The sequence below is a fragment of the Dicentrarchus labrax genome, unplaced genomic scaffold (genome assembly GCF_905237075.1).
Source record: "Dicentrarchus labrax unplaced genomic scaffold, dlabrax2021, whole genome shotgun sequence".
NCBI classification, from domain to species: domain Eukaryota; kingdom Metazoa; phylum Chordata; class Actinopteri; family Moronidae; genus Dicentrarchus; species Dicentrarchus labrax.
In genome coordinates, this window is record NW_026136717.1 from 12,749,216 (window position 1) to 12,770,441 (window position 21,226).

At 40.3% G+C, this 21,226-nt stretch overlaps 1 protein-coding gene across 3 annotated transcripts in view; it reads left to right on the forward strand.

Annotated features, from left to right (window-relative positions):
- arap2 (ArfGAP with RhoGAP domain, ankyrin repeat and PH domain 2) overlaps nt 1-21,226 on the forward strand; it is a 119,697-nt gene that overhangs the window by 86,833 nt on the left and 11,638 nt on the right. For all 3 annotated transcript variants that reach the window (XM_051428828.1, XM_051428830.1, XM_051428829.1), the window contains exons 19-28: nt 5,741-5,804; nt 6,317-6,480; nt 7,167-7,379; nt 7,589-7,694; nt 9,783-9,930; nt 12,613-12,690; nt 16,577-16,651; nt 17,422-17,539; nt 20,432-20,560; nt 20,914-21,050. In XM_051428828.1, the coding sequence (XP_051284788.1) occupies nt 5,741-5,804; nt 6,317-6,480; nt 7,167-7,379; nt 7,589-7,694; nt 9,783-9,930; nt 12,613-12,690; nt 16,577-16,651; nt 17,422-17,539; nt 20,432-20,560; nt 20,914-21,050 (1,232 nt within the window). The remainder of the gene's footprint in view (nt 1-5,740; nt 5,805-6,316; nt 6,481-7,166; nt 7,380-7,588; nt 7,695-9,782; nt 9,931-12,612; nt 12,691-16,576; nt 16,652-17,421; nt 17,540-20,431; nt 20,561-20,913; nt 21,051-21,226) is intronic.

A 21,226-nucleotide genomic window follows, 5' to 3' on the forward strand; every position in this document is an offset into this window, starting at 1 on the left:
AGCACGTAGGCATTAAGTTACATTCCTTGTTAAATCGGATGGAGTCTCAGAGGTAACATAATAGCTCGTCCCTCAAAGGCCAGCCTTATTTGTTTGCAAGGGGTCAGTGGTGCAAATTAAATTTCAGTCCCATCTTTCAGCATCTGTTTTTGTGGGAAAATCAGATTTTTTTAAATAAACATTACAACAGACTAAACCTGTTGCGAAAATTTCCCAGCCCAAGGGCAACATTGTCCTCATCTTTGAAGCCTTTTCTCTTGTAAAAGTGAAACATGACGAATACTTCCATTAAAACACAACATAAGTCCCACATTTGTGTAATGCCACAGGCTCTTGGAAGCAGCCGCAATGCTTCTCTCTGGTTAGTTTGCGTCTTTTCTCTTCATCTTGACATTCTGTGACAGCGGTAATTCTTGGCTGCTTGACACACGATTCTGTTCCAAGAGACGCTTTCCACTGTTTCTCCACTCGTCGGGAATTTATTTCCTCTCAGGCAGCCGCACACATTACACGAGCCATCTGAGACGCCTGTAGGTGAGGGCTCCCTATAGGCTTTTATGGCTAACTAACTCTTTAAAAACCACACTATAAACAGACATGAAGAAACTTGCTAGCCTAGCAACATTAAAGCTACAAACTTAGACTTTCTCAAATGTAATATTCAGAAGAAAATATCTATATCTGGTCCAGTGCAGTACTTTGCAATGATCTCAGCATTGAAATGAATTTATTCTGCTGAGAAACTGTTGGTAGTGCTGGTGTGGTGCCCGCACTGAGCTGAGCATGATTTACCCTTTTGCATTAATATATGTGTAAAAGAAACACTCATTTTTGGGTAATGCATTTATCTCAGCTCTTTCCCAAATTACCACAGTTTACACAAGCAAACCCGTCCCTGGTTTTAAGAGCTTCGGTGCAGCTTTTTAATACTCAATAAATCAGGTTTTAAAACCTCACAGCCCAGAGTGACCATATCCGTTTATGGTTGATAGGGTTAGTGGTCAACTGCGGCAACTCAGTGATGAATTTGTTGAGATTTTTTGGGCTTTTTAAAATTCACTCTCACCGTTTTGATATACCGAGCAATTTCCAAAAAAGCTACCAATCCGTAACACCCTCCCACCACTTGCATTTATAACTACTTAAGGACCTCATGGGTGCATGCGAGCAACTAGTGTCAGAAGACATTTCAGCTTCTCACACCATTACACAGATCTCTGCTCTAATTGGCTAGCTTAGTCTTCCATTATAGAAATCATCCTTTGAGGGGACTGGAGGAGAATGACAAGATGCCACAGACTTGTTTATGAGAAGATGTTAATATGAGGTCAGTAAAGGTTAATATTATGTAATGCGTCATCAAGCAAGCATCGGCTAAAATAGGATTCAGATTTCCCTGAGCTGTTGAGCTCACAAATTGTGGCATGGAAACATAATTTTGGACGGACTCATGTGAAATAAAAATTATATAATATTCACAGTATGATGGTGTCATGCATGTAGCATTCTTTCCGCTGCCCACTAACATGAATTTTTGCCAATATCTCCACATTAGTGGCAAACACCAGTTATTTAAAGGATAGAAAGTGGAGGGAAGCAGCCAGTCACGGTGGAAGTTCACACATACTTTGGCAGATCGATCGATTGCACCAGTGTGATGTGCGAACAGAAAGAAGGGGGGGTGGGGATCAATGGATCTTTTTAATCCATTTACACCTCGACGTGGATCAAATTGCGCAAAGTGCCGCCCGTCTTCTCACCTTGGGGCGGGGTAAAGAACTGCAGCGGTGCTCATTTTTATTCCCGGCTTTCTCAAACCATATTTGTCACAGCCGGGGAGCCGCTAGCGCCAGGAGGGACTGTGTTTTGTCAGGGGATGGTAGGTTCTGGAGCACTGAAAGGATCCCTTTAGGAATCACAGTCTGTGACATGGGATTAACTGTTATTTTCTCTGCAGTGACACCACCACATGAAAGGTGCTCCTGTGTAGCAGCGAGGGATTTGATAAGTACACTTTTCAATTAAAATCCCAACATGCTTCCAACATGCGTCAGGAGTTCATTGCAAGTGTGATTCTGGTTTTCTGACTTAAGGCTGGCAGAGTTATGACTCTTTTCTCAAAAATTACTATAGAGCTGTTACTCATTTTATCCTTAATTGCCTTGTCTGTTGTTCATTTTTTTTTATCTCAACCCTACGACTAGGGCAATCTTTACTGTCTTTTGCTTATTGTTCAAATTTAGTTTATCGATCTTTGTCCGTTGTTCAGTATTCACTCCATGAAGCACTTTGTTTTTGAAAAGTGCTTTATAAATAAATAAATTCATGATGAAAAAAAAAAAATCCCCGAAGAACAAGAGTGAACTACCTCTCAAAATGGCCTCCTGGGGGCTCAGCTGTGTACTTGAGAGAGGATTGATCTTTTTGTGATGCCTTGTGTCAAGATGTCTGCCGCACAAATAACTCAAACCAAAGTAAAATGAGGGGAAAATGACAGATACAGTTGGATAATCATTAACCTGTCACAGTGCACAAATCAGCCTTCCCACCCAGAACTTTTCTAAAATGAACGGTTTTCAAACAAGATAAGCACATTAACTTTGAACTCATTTGGTGCAATTTTCTCAGTGGATTTCTCTTAAGGCTGTGCCTAAATACAGAAGGAAAAAACGTTAATCCCACTGCTCTGCTCACTCATCTAAAAATTAAGATAGGCATCAGCACAAGACTGCAGTCCTGCATATTTAGTAGTAAAATTACAATGTGTCCACACTGAGGTCCGTTTCAATTTTAAGATATATTCCAATCACAACTAGCATGTTCAGAAAGAACTGTTAGTGATGATTCATGTACATTTGGAAGTTAACTTAAAATACCAGTGTGCAGGATTTAGTGGCATCTAGTACGGTGGTCCTGAAAGGTCCTATCTAAAGCCAGTGTTTGGTTTGTCTGTTCTGGGCTACTGTAGAAACATGGTGGTTCAACATGGCAGCCTCAATGGAAGAAGACCTGCTCCCAATGTAGATAAATACCTCTCATTCTAAGGTAACAATAAAGCAATGATTCATATATACAGGTGATTGTCCACTAATGGAAACATATCTATGAATATTATGTTCCGTTTCTGCAACTACATCCTCGTAAGGTTACACATTTGACCATTAACACTAACTGATTGCCAATACCTAATTCTGATATATTACCTATGGTAACCTACAGCTACACATAAAAGTTAATATAACCAATCCAGTGTTGCTAAGATCTTATTCCAGATATAGCTGTATCAACACATACTGTATATTAGCTATTAAATATCAAGAAATGTCTTTTAGAGAGTACACTACAGAGTCTGTCCATTGGAAATGTCCCGTCCATTACATATCTTTTGGTAAATTCAGAAATGTTTGTCTTTTGCAAACGTTTATGTTTGTCCAATATATTGTCATCAGATTTTTTTTCAAAATGCTATGGCAGTAATAAACATGTGATCCCTTAACTGCTTTCCAACCATAAACACAGCCAGTTGTGTTCATTGGAGAGTTGGTTCAATGCAGAGGAACTACCGCTGAAAGTCTCATCTCTGGGCTTGTAATATTACGATGTTATCATATAATATGTCAAAAATAAACAACACTTAATGCTCCCACTGAAAATGTTTACCAGCACCCTAAATCACCCTGGGAAAAAAACATATTGGAAATCTCTTACAGGACGGCCAGTATAAATTAAAGGAGAGAACAAGGCCGCAGACTTAGTTCCTTATCACACAAACATATTAAGTAATAAAAAATGTCCCACTGAGCTGTAAGATGGATAAAAGAGTTTTGCTGTGTGTTTGTTCAAACGGCGATGACAAGTGTTTTGCATTTACCTGATAACGCTGTTAATAAACCTCTCAAGTCAATATCCTTCTCTGAAGTTCTCTCCTTTCTTGTTGTTTGGATCAAAATGAAATATTTTGCCCTTGAAAATCTGCCAAAGAAAGTAAAAAGCAAATTGTATTTGTCAAGAGAGACTTTTGGGGATTAATTGTTTTGTTTTGTTGTAGCTCAACATGCAAAGGCCTAAACAAAGGACTTGTTAGCCAAAGTAACACTGTATATGTAATTTTTTATTACCAATCCTCTTTCTTGTGTTAACAATTACACAACATTTCCTGTTGCTGGATATAATCAGTGTTTTTACAAAAGAAGCAGGTGCAGGGATTTGGTATTTTGGTAGAGGAAATGGAAAGAACATATTTTTGTTTCTTACCTTTTTTTGTGTGTGATGTGATTGTGAGATGAACCATTTAAGATACACAGTACAGGCAGAGAAACCATGTCCACAGATAGCATTTCTTTTGAAGCCTCTGAGATTGAAATTCTTTGATATAAAAAAAAAATAGTTCAGTTTTGTGGGAAAAGTGCTTCTCATTTCTGTATGTAAAATACGAAGCTGTCTTAGTTTAACCTGCAACACGTCGTTTTATTTTTTTTGTTACGCTTTGGTTTCGGTCTGGGTTAAACAAAACTAGGTTTAGCGTAGCTAGCAGGTCATTAGCTAAGTTTAGCACAAAGCACCTGAAACAGGGGTGAACAGCTAGCTTGACTGTGTCGAAGGTAAAAGAAAAGTCCTACAAACACCTTATTAACACCTTTTGTATCTTTTTCGTTTAGTCTTGACAAAAAACAAAGCGTAAAAACATCACATTGTAGTTTAAGGTAAGCTAACTGGCTAGCTGGCAGTAGCTTTTTCACCATACAGACTCTGGGTAACAAAGTGAATGTGTATTTGCCATTTTGGTGCACCGTGACAAAATATAGCATTATTTAGTAATGCCGGGTTGTGAGGGCAGCTAGTTAGCTAAGCTCTCAGTCCACGTTCTTCTCGTTTTGATCGTTGCTTTTATATTTACATCCATTATTTGTGCTCAACCAGTGGGAACTTGAGTGTGATGAAAGTGCCACATGTTGTTGCTAGGAGATTTTGGGACTCAACTGCAGAGCCTTGTATCTTTTTTGTACTGTCTTTCTGTTGTGTGTGTGTGATTGTTGCCTTGATCCAAGCAGCTGTTTGAACCCACAGAAGAGATTATGGCAGAGCTTTCCAGTCCCTTAGCCCTGTTTTTCTGTATCCCTGCACTGTTATTTTTAAGATTGATTGTACCAATGAAGAATGGCAGGAACTCTGTCTTTTTTTTTTTTTTTGTTTAGTTTTATGTTAGATCCTCAGTGTAATCTTATTTGGTTGCATTTGCTCTAAGTTTATGTAAAGCTTTGTGACCACTGACACCAGTATGTAGGCCCCACTTCTCTTTAAACCACTTTTAGTAAGTCTGTAACACTTAAACTTTATCCAAGTTCCCCATTACAGCGAGGAAGTGCTATTGACTGCCATTGGAAGTGTTTACGACACTGTACCGTTCCTTCACTGTTTTTTCTACTTTATGTACATTTGAAAAGACTTGTCAGATATGTCTAGACATATTGTGCAGTGCATTATTTGCCATGACTGCTGCATAAAGTAAATTAACACTTAAGAGATGGGAGGCCTTTCTTTGACAATGAATGCATCAACTTTCAGGTTTCATGGCTGAAGCTTCTAAGTGCTCGTGCTTTTCACAAAGACTGAACAACTGTAAATGTCAGACCTAAACTGTACTCAATGCGTTATGTTACATCATTGCGGAATGCGGTGTTCTTTAAATATTTTGGAGCCTGCATTACCTACAACCTGTTGCTATTTTTTCTCCCCCCAGCTGTCTCCACACATACGGAGGGTGAGGAAAAGATCCAAGTCCTGCTGATGGTGGAGGGCGGAAGGTATGTCAGTCTTTGAAAAAAAAGGTGCTAATTGGCAACACAATTGTGATACAACAACACTATGCATTATGCAACGCTGTTGGCTTTGATTTTTGCATTTGTCTTGTTAGTCCAAATGCACTTTACCTACTGTAACCATCCGAGGTAATTAAATCCTCGCTGGACTGCCCGCGTCAGTTACTGAGATGAGGTGAGGCGGCACCTGACACAAGCCAACAGTTTTGGGCTCCCTTTTAGAGTAATGCAAAGATACTTTGTGTTTACTCCGTTAATTGCCCTTCGTTTGTGTGTTTTTGATCAAACCTCGGGGGGGAAAACCGGTGAATGTTTATGAATGTGTGTTCTGTCAAAGTGCTTTTGGATTCCTTTAATCTTGTTGGTTGTGTATTTAATGACTTTCCAAATACATGGACAACTTTTCCTCCTAAAATATGAAACACCATATTGTTGCTGGCAATTATATGACTGTGAACTTCATTAATAATTACTTTTCCCCCCCTTGTCTTTAATAGAACAGTTTACATCCATGGCTTCAACAAGATGGACTTTACACTGTGGCACTCTGCCATCACACTGGCTTCTGGCACAGATGGCAAGGCGCTCAGCGACCAACAGCTGACTAAAAACGGCGTCCCTATTATAGTCGACAGTTGCATTGCTTTTGTCACTCAGTACGGTGAGTTACATTATATTTACGGCAGAGAAAAGTTTTAAAAAATTGGTTCTGCATGACTATTATTATGGTTTCCCCCTTGAGGAGCTGATTCATCCAGTGTGCTGCGCCGTGATGAGAATTTCATGCTTTCTAATGTTGTCTGGCATAATGCTCTGACATTATCTCGTATTTTTAGAAATGTAGAAAATGTTGTCCAACTGTTCGCCCCGCTATTACTGCAGGATCCAAAATATAAACACAAAATCTATATTACATAGTGCCTGTTGCTTTATCAATGCATGATAAATGCAAAAAGGGGACTTACACAGAGCCATTATAAGTGGTATGCAATGTACTGTAATGAGAGATTGGCATAAAGTTAACTCTGACTGAAACTGTAAAGTGGTACAAAAGGTTAATATACCTCACAGTGGCAATTTTATTCTACCTGCAATTTACATTCAAATGTGCTTATGTAACGTTGTTAAATCCCACAACTTAGCACACATAAGGTTGCCCTATAATTGTATTTAGTTATATAGAAATCTATGAACCGTCATTTGTTGTTGCAGACGTTACACATCAGAGGGTATTCATCATCAGACAATGACTATGTGACGAAATAAAAAAAAAGTTATAAAGTAAGTGAGCTGTACCAGTCAGTATATTTTATTTCTTATATCATCCATCTATCGCTCCCTAACCAGGTTTGTGTCAGGAGGGGGTCTACCAGAGGCCGGGGGACCCTGGTCGGGTGGCCCTGCTGCTGGACGAGTTCACCCGGGATGCCCGTAACGTGAAGCTGAGGGAGAAGGAGCACCAGCTGCAGGACGTGACGGACACCCTGAAGAGCTTCTTATCCCAAGCAGAGGATGCACTGCTGACCAAGGAGCTCTATCCATACTGGGTGTCGGCTCTGGGTGTGTGAGCTGTTGGAGTGACATGAAAAGCAAATGCTAATGTTAAAGCTATATCTATAGCTACTGTAGACACACACAGGACATGTGGGGTCAAATTTTGCTTCACAAATAATGTAAAAAGTATGAGTCTCATTTCTCTTATGCGCCCATGGTCGGGTCTCAGTTTATAGTTCTGTGTTTACAGCAGTTCTCATTTGTGTACTTTTCAGATGAGAAGGACGAGAGGCAGAGAGTTAAGAAGTACTCCACCTTCATAGAGAGCTTGCCAAAGATAAACAGGTCAACCCTCGATGCTCTCCTCCAACATCTGTACAGGTACACGTACACACACACACACACACACGCTTCATACTGGAGACACATTCAAAGCTTGCGCTAGTGAGGCTATTTCATGGTCAAGGTCGCAGTCGGGAAAAAGTTTATTACCCCAGAGGAGAAATGCATGCGGTTAAAAACTTCAAAAACATGTCATGAAGATGCCAAAAGAGTCAACAGTGTAGTTCACCTACAAGGTGTTTTAATTGAGTATTCTGCTACTTTGTATGTCTACTCCACTAAATTTCAGAATAAAATATTAAAATATTGAATAAAATATTTTCTTGTATCTAAGATTTTATATAAAAGTCTTATGATCAACTTAAACATATCCAGTGTTTCACAATAAGCTCAGAGAAAAGTCCAACATTTATTTAAACAGATTTGTGTTTCAGAACTTAGTTTTGTCCCTTCTTGTCTCTCCCCTTAATCATAAGCCCTCAGATTTTTCTTGTGATAATTAAATCTGTTCGTTAAACTAGTAGCTTAATAATAGCTGTCGTATATAAAATATATCAGTTAGAGGGGCCTTTTACTGCAGAACCACTATTTTTTACTTTGATACTTCTTCTTTAATTCTTTAAGTTTACTTAAGTGTGATTTTAAATGTAGGACTTGTAATGCAGCATTTGTACATTGTTGTACTGGTACTATTACTAAGGTGAAGCTTCTGAGTTCTTCTTCCACCACTAGTACATCCATTATATAACTAGGAACTGTGAATAATCTGATCCCTCCGTCCGTCTGTTGGATGAATGATACAGTAATGAGTGATACAGACTGATCAGCGGACACTTCTGCAGAAACTTGACGGCACGTAATTGGACATGAAGATGGAGCAGGACACTTTATTTATACATGGCCATCGCTGAACAGTCTTCATCGTGTTCTTGATTGGACTCGTGGTCCGTAGAACAGGCGCAGCTCCACAGATCACAGGCGTAACAAGTACGGAGACTCTAAAGGTCCTCTGCCCTGAGCAGCCCTAGGGTGGCTATACGTCACCTGCTGATTAGCCTGTTGCCCCTTCTGCTCTGCTAATGAGTCACTCTGCCCTTTTTGTCGTGTGTGTCATTTATTTTTTTGCCCGTCTGACCAGTCAGGTAAGACACTGCCTTGTCAGATCTCGGATTTAGTCAGAGATACTGTACTTGCTGTATGTGGAGGGTATATTACTGTATTAATATTATTATTATTAATAAATTAAATTATATATTATCAAGCTGAAAAGGAGAGGTTTGTTTTTGTCACTGCAGCAGTAGTGTCCTCGGGTTAGAAATGATGACTCAATCCCATAGTGCTTGTACCGTTTTGTAAGTAAAGACAGATCGAGTGGCTCGTTATTAAAAAAACTCCAGCAATTAGCAGTTGAAGGACAGGACACAAGTGGTGCTATATGTGGCTATAGGGGCCTCTTTTCTGGGAAAACACTCCCTGTTTATTATTACTCCATAACGTTGAGGATTTTTCAGACTTTTAGAAATTGTGAACAATGGGCTTTATGTGTAGACATTTCTAGGAGAGAAAATGCAGGATGCAGCTCGAACTCTTATCCTGCTCAACTGGTATGGAATGAAACAGTGCTTCTTTGTTTCACATACAGAAACACTGTACAATCCACAGTGTCGGTATTACACACAAGGTGCGGGAGCCAAAGCTGCAGACAGTCTTGATGTCTCATTCACTGATGCTCACATTACACATTGTTCCCTCAGAAACCCGCAGTGGATGCTTGTGATTTAGCCGCATTATGTTAATGATGTAGATTGTTTGGAGAAGACTTAATTGTCCCTTTGCTGAATTTGGACCGTAGCCTAACGTTTCACTAAATTCTGTGCGTGTGTCTGAGCGTACAGTATGTGTGTGGGCATGAGAGAGTTACTGAGCAGGACAGATAGAGGGCTGTTTGTGTTTATTCTCTCTCTCTCTCTGTGTGTGTGTGTGTGTGTGTGTGTGTGTGTGTGTGTGTGTGTGTGTGTGTGTGTGTGTGTGTGTGTGTGTGTGTGTGTGTGTGTGTGTGTGTGTGTGTGTGTGTGTGTGTGTGGGTACATTTGGGTTCCTCTAACCACTCTTCCCTCTGTGATTCAGGATTCAGCAGTGCTCCAACCTCAACCACATGCTGAGCGAAAAACTGGCCTCCGTCTTCTCCTCCTGCTTGTTCCAGACTCAGGGACAAACCCCACAGGAAACTAGCGTCATCCGTGACCTCATCAGCAACTATGTTACACTCTTCAGCGTGAGTCAGAAACATTTAATGTGTTTATTTCTTTGCCATTTTGACAGGAGACGATGAGAAGGGCAGAGCTGAGCGCGGTTATATGATGTGGGTCTTCCACCTCTAAGTTAGATAACATCCAGTTTTACTGCATAAACACCTATTACATAATTTGTAAAAATATCATACAGGTAAAAAAAAAAAAAAAAAAAAAAAAAAAGAATATCTAAGCCCAGATAAATAGCCCACCTGCCTGCTTTAAAACCCTACATGGTTACCAGTCATAGGAAACTATTCGGTTACCTAGATCAGCGTTGAAATTCGGAAACCAATGTCTTTGCCGACTGCACACATCTCCAGAAAAAACAGAGATTATGTTGTAAAAACAGGTCACCCAGGACAAAAAAATACTAAAGCAACCTTGTTCAGGACTTCTTTAGCTTGAGGGCAAAATGAGAGCAGGCTCATGACGCCCAGTTTGTTCTATATGTGAGGAGCCATTTGTGATAGCAGAGAAATACAACTTTAAAAACAAAAACAGAGACATCAGATTTTTCCCTCTGACGGAGCAGTCTTTTCTCGCTGTTATATAAACGAATTTTACCTGTGATTCAAGATGCATTAAGTGCGATACACTTGAATGTTAAACCAAACAATGGCATGTAGTTTGTGAAAATTATGATAATCTTGAGGAGTTTTTATTTTTGATGCCGGTTTTGTATGATGAAACAGCTGAAAAAGTAAACAAACCCTAGATGCCTGTGATCCGTCCTCTGAGGCCTGGGATAGGAGATTTTAAAATCTTCTGCTTATTGTGAAAAATGTGTCCCAATAAACAGTCCTTTTGAACAATGACAATCAACAAATGATTGCCTTTTTAAATAGTGTTATATTTCAACAAAGTTTCTTTCAGTTTTAAATTTTGTATTGTTTTATTTTGTTTTTGACTTTTCTTTTTTCAATAAACACACAGTGAACATAAAACACCCACTACCCTTTACACAAAATAGCAGAAAGCAAGACATAACCAGAACTATCAAGAACAGTTGGAAGTAATATTGGGAAATACAGCCTCTTTCGCCAGGAGGGTCGAAAATTAGGAAAAAAAACACAAAAAAAAAAAAATCAAAAGTTCTTATTGTTACAGCTCTCTTTGAGGTGCACTACAGCAATATGATACTGATGTTTAAAAAGGTTTTTAAAAGTTTGGGACTGAGCAAGACGGTAAGAAAAAAAAGTCAAAAAGGAATGTAGAAGAAGCTGACATTTCCTGACAGATTGGGTCCACCTCCAAAAATCCTTAATGCAACACACTAGCATCTTTCCTGCCAGGTAAACACCTACTTCTCCAGCCCACATGTTTAAGTTTTGCCTTTTTTTTGGACAGCAACAGTGAAGAGGCAGACAGCACAAAGGGGGAGAAAAGAGTGGTTCGGACATGCAACATAGGCAGTGGTTGCAACCATGCAGCAGGCGCTATAACCACTCTGCTACCAAAACTCCAGCCCTCGGTGTTTAACACGGGCTTTCTGTTGAAAAATTGCACTGTCTCCGAGCCCAATCTGATGTACGCTGTACCATCCGAACAGGAAAATATACACATTGTTCTATAAACAGTGTTATCTGTTGGCTAAATCACCCCTAAGATATTTCTGCTTATATCAACCGTAGGAAAGGTGTAGTAGAAGCAGTCTAATGCACTCCGGCTGCTGGATTTAAGGAGAACTCTCCAATCAATCACTGATGAAAGAATTCTAACATTTAAAGCATTCATATATTACCATATTGCATATCTAAACCAAGCTGCAGGCGTGACTTTATTTACACTCTCTAACTTCAACCATCTGGGGAGCAGAACTGTTTTTGCCAAATCTCCACAATAGGCTTGACTTTGCTGATGTGTTGGATGGGCGGGGGTGTGGGATCAATGTTACCCTTGGAGAGCTGCCTGGCTTACGGGATACGCAGCACAGAGTGACTGCTAATTCCCAGCAGAACGCCTGGATCCCTCTTGTTCTGACGTTTTAAAGGAGGAGCATTCACTCCAAATCGGTTCGGGACGCCGTCATTCGCATGACAAATAGCCATTAAGCTCAACCAATCACGAGCCCAATAGCGGTGAATGCACACGCTGTGACATAAAAAAAAAAAAAAAAAAAGAGTGAGACATCTCGCTAATTAAAGCGCCAGTTCTGTGCTGGATGTCGACGGGGCCCATTATCAGGCCTAAACACACACACGGCGAGTTTGTGAGTTTTCTTTTTCTTTTTCTTTTTCCTCCTCCCTCCCCCATCTTCCCTGCCATTCGCATAACTCTAACAAAGCAAATTGTTCTCTGAAAATGATAATGATGTTAAAAAAAAAAAAGTTGGAATAAAAAATATAATTTCCCACACAGAGCTTTGTGAAGGAAAAGAGTATTCACTTGGCGCTGAGCTGTGTCAAGCACTCACAGCCAACTTCTTTCTTCAAAATTAGTTTTAGAAGTGTTAACTGAACGACCCAATTCTACAGTTTGCGTATGATACCTTTTTTTTCTGGTTTAATCTAGTCTTCCATATATTGTAGTTGCTGAGATTAGTATTACCTTGGAAAACAGTTTTATGATTCTATCCGCCGATTTAATGTTTCTCTCAAGTGGACCTTACGTGACCAGAAAGTTTCTCAGTTTGAATTGATGTGTTTTTGTGCTGTTTCCAACAGGTCAATGAAGACCGGGTGCAACAGATGGAGAAAGAGAATAGTTTCATCACACGCTGGAACGACAAGAAGGACGCCACAGTGAGTCGACCCTGCAGAACCCAAATGGAAATCACCGACGGGTGTTCTGTTTGTTTGTGTGTGTATTGATTTGCCTGCGTGCGTCAGGGTCTCTCAAATCAGGGATTCATTTGAACAAGTTTCCTGTTTTTCTGGCAAAAATGAAGGGGGCATGGAGGGCTGAGGGGAAGGATGAGGAGGCAGGGGCGGGCGGGTGAGTAAAAAGGGCTTTGTTCCTGTTAACCTTTACGGCAGGTACTTTACGCCTTGATGCCTCAGCCTAGAAAAACATTTGGTTGAGATAACTTGGGGGGGAAATTAAATCACATTGCCGCTGCTGTTGTTGAAATCTGAAATAAGTTGTTTATGCCAGCTCCTTTCTGCTCCCCTTGCCCCCCTTTCTCTCCTTCCTGTCCGTAGGCTTTCAGAACATGTCTGCTGCTCTAGGGCAGAAGGGTTACTCAGTGGAAAGAGAGTGCTATTATAAAGCTGTCTGAGGTGAAAAGTTGGCCAACGTTTCGGTTATGGACACGACTTTGAAAGTTTTACCTGGCAGAAAAATAGAGACGTTTCTAGTTTCTTCATTAAGAACAATCATTTAGTGTAATTACAAGTCAGCATGGCAAAAACGCCTCTGTTGAGATAATGGGAACGCTTATTTTAGGGATGATTTAACATTTTAGAGAAGTTAAACAATGCTTAAAGTCATTATTATGTCACATTAATCATCTCCTTTTATATAGGACTTAGTTGCTTGGTCTTATTTATTTATTTATTTATAGACATGGCTTTACAATGATGTCTGCGGGGGTCACGGATCACAAAGTAATTGAACCCAGTCAAATTAACAACCAATATGGAAGTTAAAGTAAAGTTAAAAAATTTCAATTTTATTCATCCATTCCATCTGGAGCTACTTTCTAGAGCTGTAGCTCTCAACCTGAAGAAAAAAAAGTGTTAAAAATGTGATTTATTTATAGTGGTTTGTGGCTCAGGTTTATGTAAGCTATCTTTTTTACCTTGGTGGCTTTGTATTCAGTAGACTATTGGAATGATGTGAAATGTAGCTATTTGGGGTCTAGGTTATCAGAAATAGAGCAAAAATACATTTTCTTTTCAACCTTAATCATAACAACCAATCATGAAGATGGTTGTGAAAACATGTCTCAGACCATCAACATTCATCCAGTAGATTTCTCTTTCTTAGAGATCCAGCTTTGCTCCCTGTATCTTAGACTTTCTCACCCTAGGGTGTGCATACTCTACAGGTTATGAGACTGTGATGCAAAAACGTGAGATTATTCGTTATTGGCCATGAGAAGCATGTCATTTTCAGTTTGCATATTGGCTGAAAAAAAATCCATATGGTGCATCCCTAAAAATGGAATCACTTCCGTCACCTTGCAAAATTAATCAAAGTGATGTCTGGGTTGGCAATTTTATTACAAGACCAAGCACCTAAAGCTTTTCTAGCAGCATAGTGAGGTTGTACTTTTAGTTAAAAGCCAAAAGAATGCTAACATGCTCAGACTGCCAATGCTAACATGCTGATGTTTAGCAATCAGTGGGAGCATGCTCACGTGCTAATACACACTAAACACAGTGCAGTTGAGGCTGATGGGAATACCATTAGTTTTTGGTCGTATAAAGTCTCAGAAAAATTACGATTTTGATGGCGCTAAATGAAGAGTTAAAGCATCACCAAAGCTTTCACAATTCATCACAAGATTCACTCAAAACCCCAAATGGTAACCTCACGGTGGCGCTAGTGGACAAGTCAGATGATCAGAAGGATGAATGATCCTCTGGGGCCAAATTAATGTCAACCAACCCAAAAAAACACACATACTTCGAATGCCGGCTAAGATAAGAATATTTTAGACGGAACTTTTCACTTTCTACAGCATGCACATTGCTAAGAAGGAGAGGGTAGTACAGGTAGGATTTTAAGGCATGTGATGTTGCTGAGCAAATGGCTCTTGGTTCTGCACTTGAATACCAAGACAGTGTGAGCTTTTGACATTTTCAGGAAGCTCGTCTCAGAGGGCTTGGGCCCTGCAGGTGCAAGGTTCTGACCTCATCTGTTTCCATTTAAAGCCAGAGAATGACAAGGAGGCCTGCATCCTGCAAGTGGATAGTATGACTAGACTGAGGGAGTAAGTAAATCACTGATATAATGAGGTGTAAGGCAATGTCATGCCTTGTAAGTTAGAAGTGGCACTTTAAAATCAATACTTGCATTTACAGCCAGGGTGAGTGCAGTGAGGGTATGACTTTGGTAAAGATTGGAAATGCCTTCATTTGGAATAGAACATTATTGTTTTTCTTACTTGTTGCTGAGAACTCTGCCCATCTGCTGTGTAATCATTTAACACTTCTTTTCGTTGCACTTTGTTCGCTTACAGCAACGGCACGTTGTCAACACAACTTTATTTCCTGACTATCCGTTTTCGCTTGACAAATTCTGTTTGTTAAGTGTGCCTGGTCTTCCTCCCATCACATAACAATGTAGGAGGAGGAGGGAAAAGTGTACTTAGCGTGCCAAGATGGCCCTATATCTGTGTGTGACATTTTGACAATTACAGCTTGGCTCCATTGCTTCGAATGACTGTAATTCTTTCCATGTCATTTTAAGGCCACGGGAGTCAGAAGTGGGTTCCTCCCTCTTATCAAGCGATAGTTCTCCCGACTCAAGCCAATAATGGATCTGAGTTCACCTGCACATTAAGATGACAAAGAAAATGTAACTGTAATTTCCAGATGGCCAAGGGAGGAGAAACCTTTTCGTGCCCACTTAGTTGTTTTCTGGAGATGGATTACCACTCCAGCTTGGCCAGAAATCCAGATTTGGTGCTTTGACTATGACCCTTTCTAATTTTTCTGGTTTTTACCACCAAGTTTTTTAATTGAATGCAGAGAGGATTACTGCTCCAACACATGGAGAAAGGTGTGATGATTTGCACTGACAAAGAGGAATATTACTTGGAATTTGACCTCTTGAATGTCGGGCTGAAAGGCCACTTAAAAGTTTAATTTCACATAGGTTACATTTAGTTAAAAGGAGAACTCTAGTTCCTCTTCTATCTATTGATGTGCAAGTGAAAAATTCAAACAGCAGTAGATCCTCCGGTCTTGTAGTGTAAAGACCGGAGGCAGGGCAAACGGCTTGCTCTGTTCAAAGTTCAAACACATGCCTAGCTCAAAACCTCTAATGCTAGTCTTAATGCTAGGCTATGCTAATCCTCTACCTAGGTTTAACTTTAAGGGTTGCCACAAAGGCTTAGACACTTTGATCTTAGATTTACTGAAGCATCAATTTGGAAATGGTTTTAACATTGGGTAAAAACAATTTTACAGTGTGGAATGTCTTATATTAATAAAACACTGAGAATTTTTTTTTTTCACAGTGAGGCCATCCTTCTCTTGGCATCTCTGCTTGGTTCATTCTGGCAATTGGTTTATTTTTTTTTTCCATTCCCATAATAACCCCAGAATATTTTTCGAGGTGAATGTCTTCAAAACATTTTTTAAACTGACAGCACACTTTAAGTTGACACCTGAGGAGAGCATTTCACTTCCAGCGTAGGTGAAACACGCGCCCTACGATTCCACCTTTACAGGTTCGTCTCGCATCATGTTCTCTTTATTTAGCCGGGTTTTAACGCTACCAGGATTTAGTTTGCCTCCAGCTCCGAAAACGACCTTTGGTTTCCACAAATCCTCCTAACCGTCTCTCCATTTAGATTCATGCCACACTGGAGCACAAATTTAGAAGAAAAGCCAATTAATCAAGCTGCATTGTTTTGTAATTCAACTGATCTCTCTCTCTCTCTCTCTCTCTCTCTCTCTCTCTCTCTCTCTCTCTCTCTCTCTCTCTCTCTCTCTCTCTCTCTCTCTCTCTCCCCAGTTCTCTCCAGCTGGGGACTTGATCTTCGAGGTGTACCTGGAAAAGAGAGAGCCGGAGAACTGCTGTTTAATCAAGGTATAGGAGTGTGTGTGTGTGTGTGTGTGTGTGTGTGTGTGTGTGTGTGTGTGTGTGTTTTAATAGTAATCTGTACTTTCAGCAGGGAAGTTGGGTATGTGTGTGTGTGTACGGCTGCTTTCCGATAGGTCCCCCGTGGTAAGGTGAAGAAGGGAGGGGGAGAGATGGTAGTGTGGGATGAAGGCAGGTGAGGAAGGAATGAGGGCTGAGGGTGGGTAGAATGAGAGGTGCAGAGGTTGATAGAATAGGGCTGAGACGTTCGTGGTTTAACCTGATGGGATTACCGCCGCTGAAATAAATCAAAAGCGAACTAATCAAAGAAACGTCTGACTTAATTGTGTGAGTAATTGCATTTCACGAGGCAAGCAGGCCGCTGTAGGTTACGGACTCCTCTCACAGGTCGCCGGCAGCGGCAGAATAGGGATGGGGTTAAAGAGGAGAGCTCAGCACCGCGGTTTCACTTTAATGCTCTACGCTTTCTCTCTGCGGAGTACAGTAGCACATTTGCTTTGTTCGGGTAAACCTAATAACTTGACAAAGAAGCCAGTATTTAATCAGTGCACTGTGTTCGTTGCTGCGAGCCAGATAGCAGTGCAGTTAGTGTTACATGTTAAGTATTGAACTGCTCTACATAGACTAAGATTGTTAAAGGCAGTAATATTGATCCAAAGAGCTTATGATGATGTGCTCACTCTGTTCGATTGTTTGCCTCTTTTCTTATCTGTTTTCTCGTTGGCCTCGGTATCTTTTTATCTGCTTTTTTGCCATAGGTCTCTCCCAGCATGCGGTCCGCGGAGCTCGCAGAAACGGCGCTGAGCATGAGGAACGTCACCTTTAGCGCCGACGACCTCTGGACCACCTTTGAAGTCATCGAGAATGGAGAGTTAGGTACGAAAACACTGCGTTTCCCACAGTGATTATCTCCACCAGAGAGTCCTGGTCACAGTCAGGTCAAGGTGTTGAACAGAGTCATAGAGATATATAATTAACAAGTATAATTAACATGGCCGGGAGTATGAATGAATTTACTGCCTGCTTCCAATACTGCTGCCAACTTTTTTTTTCCTTTTCTTTTTTGGCCATTTTTGCCTTAATTCGATAATTATAGAGTAGATGCAGACAGGAAATGTAGGGGGAGGTAGGGTCCCCGTGCCAAGAATCAACCCGTGGCAGTAATGTGGTACGCTCCTGAAGTCACTTTCAGTGAGCAAGGGAAAACTCTTTAAAAATTATATTCATATGTGATTATTTTGCATTAGCACAATTTGTTTTTGGGTAAACATGCAGCTACTTTGATGACACTCTATATATCGTCATATCACACAGAAGTGTTCAAATTGAACTCATAGTGTCTGCAAAATGTTCATTCAGAGGGGCGTCTGGGCCTGGTGGGGGTTAAGAAACGGAAATGCTTGTTGCAATTTGAAAGAACCTAAAGAATTTTGCGAATTGAAACACAGTTACATTATGTTTAAGTCTTGCTTTAGTAGAGTTACAGTCCATCCAGAGCTTTGACCTTTGACCCTGCACAGGTGCCTCCTCAGTTTACTTCAACCGTGGGAACTTCCCTGCACTGTGCTGCAGTTTAATCATCAATACAAACACTGAAACATGTTTTTCTTTACGCCACGCTGTTGAAGCTTACACAAAAGGCCTGTTTACTAATTACTACTTCTACGAATCAGTTTGAAGAAATTAAACTAACATTTCATTTTAATCAACTGGAAAAGCGTCTTTGGTAACAAATACTACATCCCTCCTGTTTGTTAGATAGAGGGGTCATGAAATCATTGATTCTTTAATTGAAGTGCTCGACTCACAAAGGCCTGACAAATGTGATAATGTTTCTCTACAGCAATCTCTGAAAATGATTGTCTCTTTGTTTTAAATTAACTATATATATATATATATATAGCTTATATCCACTCCTACTAGCTGTGGCTTTCATTCCAAGGGATTATGGAAAACGAAAAGAAAAATTACTATTGCATGTGAACTCCTGCAGGACTTGGACAGAAAAAAATTATTTGTATTAGATGACAGGCACCTGTTGTATGATTAAAACTGAATGAAGCTGTTTTCTGGAGACCCTTTCAAAGGATTTTGGAGTAAAATATAAACTGTTTTTCATAAATTACAATAAAGGTTACTCTCTTGTCAAGTCTTGGCGCTCAACCTTCTCCCGTCATCTACAGTACATCCGATTAGTGATTGATGCGCCACATCACCATTTAAATGGCTATTCTCATTCAGGGCATATACAAAGATCACACTTTTTCACACCCAAGGACCTGGTGAGGGTTATCTCTCTAATGAAGCAGTGTCCGTGAACATGGAAGCACACTGAGAAATTAGCCAAGCATCGTCAATTTGATGATATGCACATTAATTAATCATTTTTACCATCATATGTCAGGAATTACCTTCATCTTCCTTGCATGATTGACCTAGGGAGCTGACCCACCTCATCTTCCATTAATATGCACCAGTGGCACGGGAAACGGCGAGCAAGGGGAAGTCAAAGTTGAGCTTTGTCGTCAAGTTGCTTAGTTGGCGGTCCCCGTGCACTTTTCATCAGTTCACTGAGAGTTTACACCGCGCTCTTATGTTTGTTTTTCTCCACACAAAGTTACAGAGGACACGCCGTCCTCTTCTAAAAATGAAGGTGTGTTGAATACTGAATATATTTGCTGACGGTTCAGCATAAATTCCATGGCAAGACAATATGTCTGTGGAAGAGTAAACAGTCAAGCTATTTTGAAGGCGGTAGCGTGACAGGTTTTGCTCATAAAACCACAAAGAAGGGAGGGAAAGTGCGTTAATTAGCCATTTTGGAGGATAGCTACAGATAAACACTGTTATCGAGGACAATAGGCAGAAAAGGGGAGCTAATATTTGTTGGGAAATGAGGAACTAATTCCATGGCCTGGGTCTGCAGAGATTCCAGAGAGAAGATAAGCCCACTGCTATGAATAAGTTATGCCATTGTGGCTCTTTTTACCTCTTTCGGTTATGAAAAACAGGGGAGTGTAGAGACGGAGGCATCAGAGCAGGGGTGGTGGTACACAAATTATCTACTGTTTTTTGGCTGATAGCATGTACCCTGTTCACCAATTAGAAAGAGATAATAGGTCTATTTTGCACATGAGTGTGTTTTTATAATCGGGTCCTGATATGCTGGAGATAATTTAAACTACTCTGTGATGAAAATGGGGAGAACAACAACATAATTCTGTTATTTGGTTAACTAGAATCAGTCATGGATTTTATGTGAGGTAGTAATGTTTTTTTAAGCATTTTTAATTCATTCAAGATCAGAAGATTGAATGGTGTTGTTGGTGGTTGACTTTTTTGGGCCATTTTCTCTGGCCATAGAGAAGTGAAGTCATTCTAGCTGTTACGGAACCGACTAACTCTCTTTTCTTGCGGCTACAGCTCTCAACATGGCCAAACTTGCAATGATTTTCACCCCTTTTTATACTTTTTCCATTGTCCTCAAAGTCGGCCATGTTAGTGTTGGTGACGTTTATGAGAGATGTAGTTCACTGAGTGGAAATGTTACCTTTTATACTTTAATTTTTTAACGTGGTGATATAAATTCACAAATATCATGACTGTAATTCAAAGCACAATTCAAACGAGATCAAAGGTTATTTCTCTCTCGCAGTTGACTACTGTATGTGTAAGTTTTTTTCTGAAATAAGGCCCCAAGGGGGACACCAGGAGGAGCAGATTCACCTGTTAAACATGCCTCTCCCTCTGACCTGATGTCTTTTACAGAGCGGCCGTTGCACCACAGCGAGAAGATTCTTGAGCAGGTGCTGGAGTGGAGCACATTGGACTACCCTAGCTCTGCTTTTCTTGTTATAAAGAAGTTTTCAGGGGCCAAAAGAGTGGCTGATGGGAAAGGTAGAGTGTGCAAACGATGGTACAAAACCATTAAAGGAGTGTGCTGGTTACGTGTCATTGATTGCAACTATTTTTTGTGATTATTTGTTAATATATTGATTACTTAAAAAATGAATTGTTAAGTCTCTATCAGTAATATCCAGCATATACCACACGAGGTACCTCTGCACCTGGAGTATCTGGCTAGCTGCAGATATAGTAGCTAGTTAGATAAAAGTAATGGATAAACAGTTGAAATGTAATTTGACGTTGCTTAAAGCGACTAATTGTTTCAGCATCAGTTGATAGACTTGTGAATCCACTTTGGGCTGATGAAAATGTTCCCCTTTAATCAGCTTCTTTGTGTTTCGCAGCGGACCACAAGCAGTTTATAAAAGGCGATTATCTGAAGTTCAACGACGGGTCCTCCAAACTGCTGTCGGGGCACAAATTCCAGGACAGATACGTTGTGCTACGTGCGGAGCAGCTTCTGCTCTACAGAGATATCAAAGTAAGTACACTTTTATTTTCAGCTTAATCTGCTGCCACATCTACTGTAAACACTTGCCACCGTGGGTTTTCGCATGCAAACACAAAGTATCGGGCGGACAGAGAGTGCCTCGTATCACGAGGGAATTGACGAGGTTATAGAACCGCTTAAGGAGAACCAAAAACGTGTTAGGATGG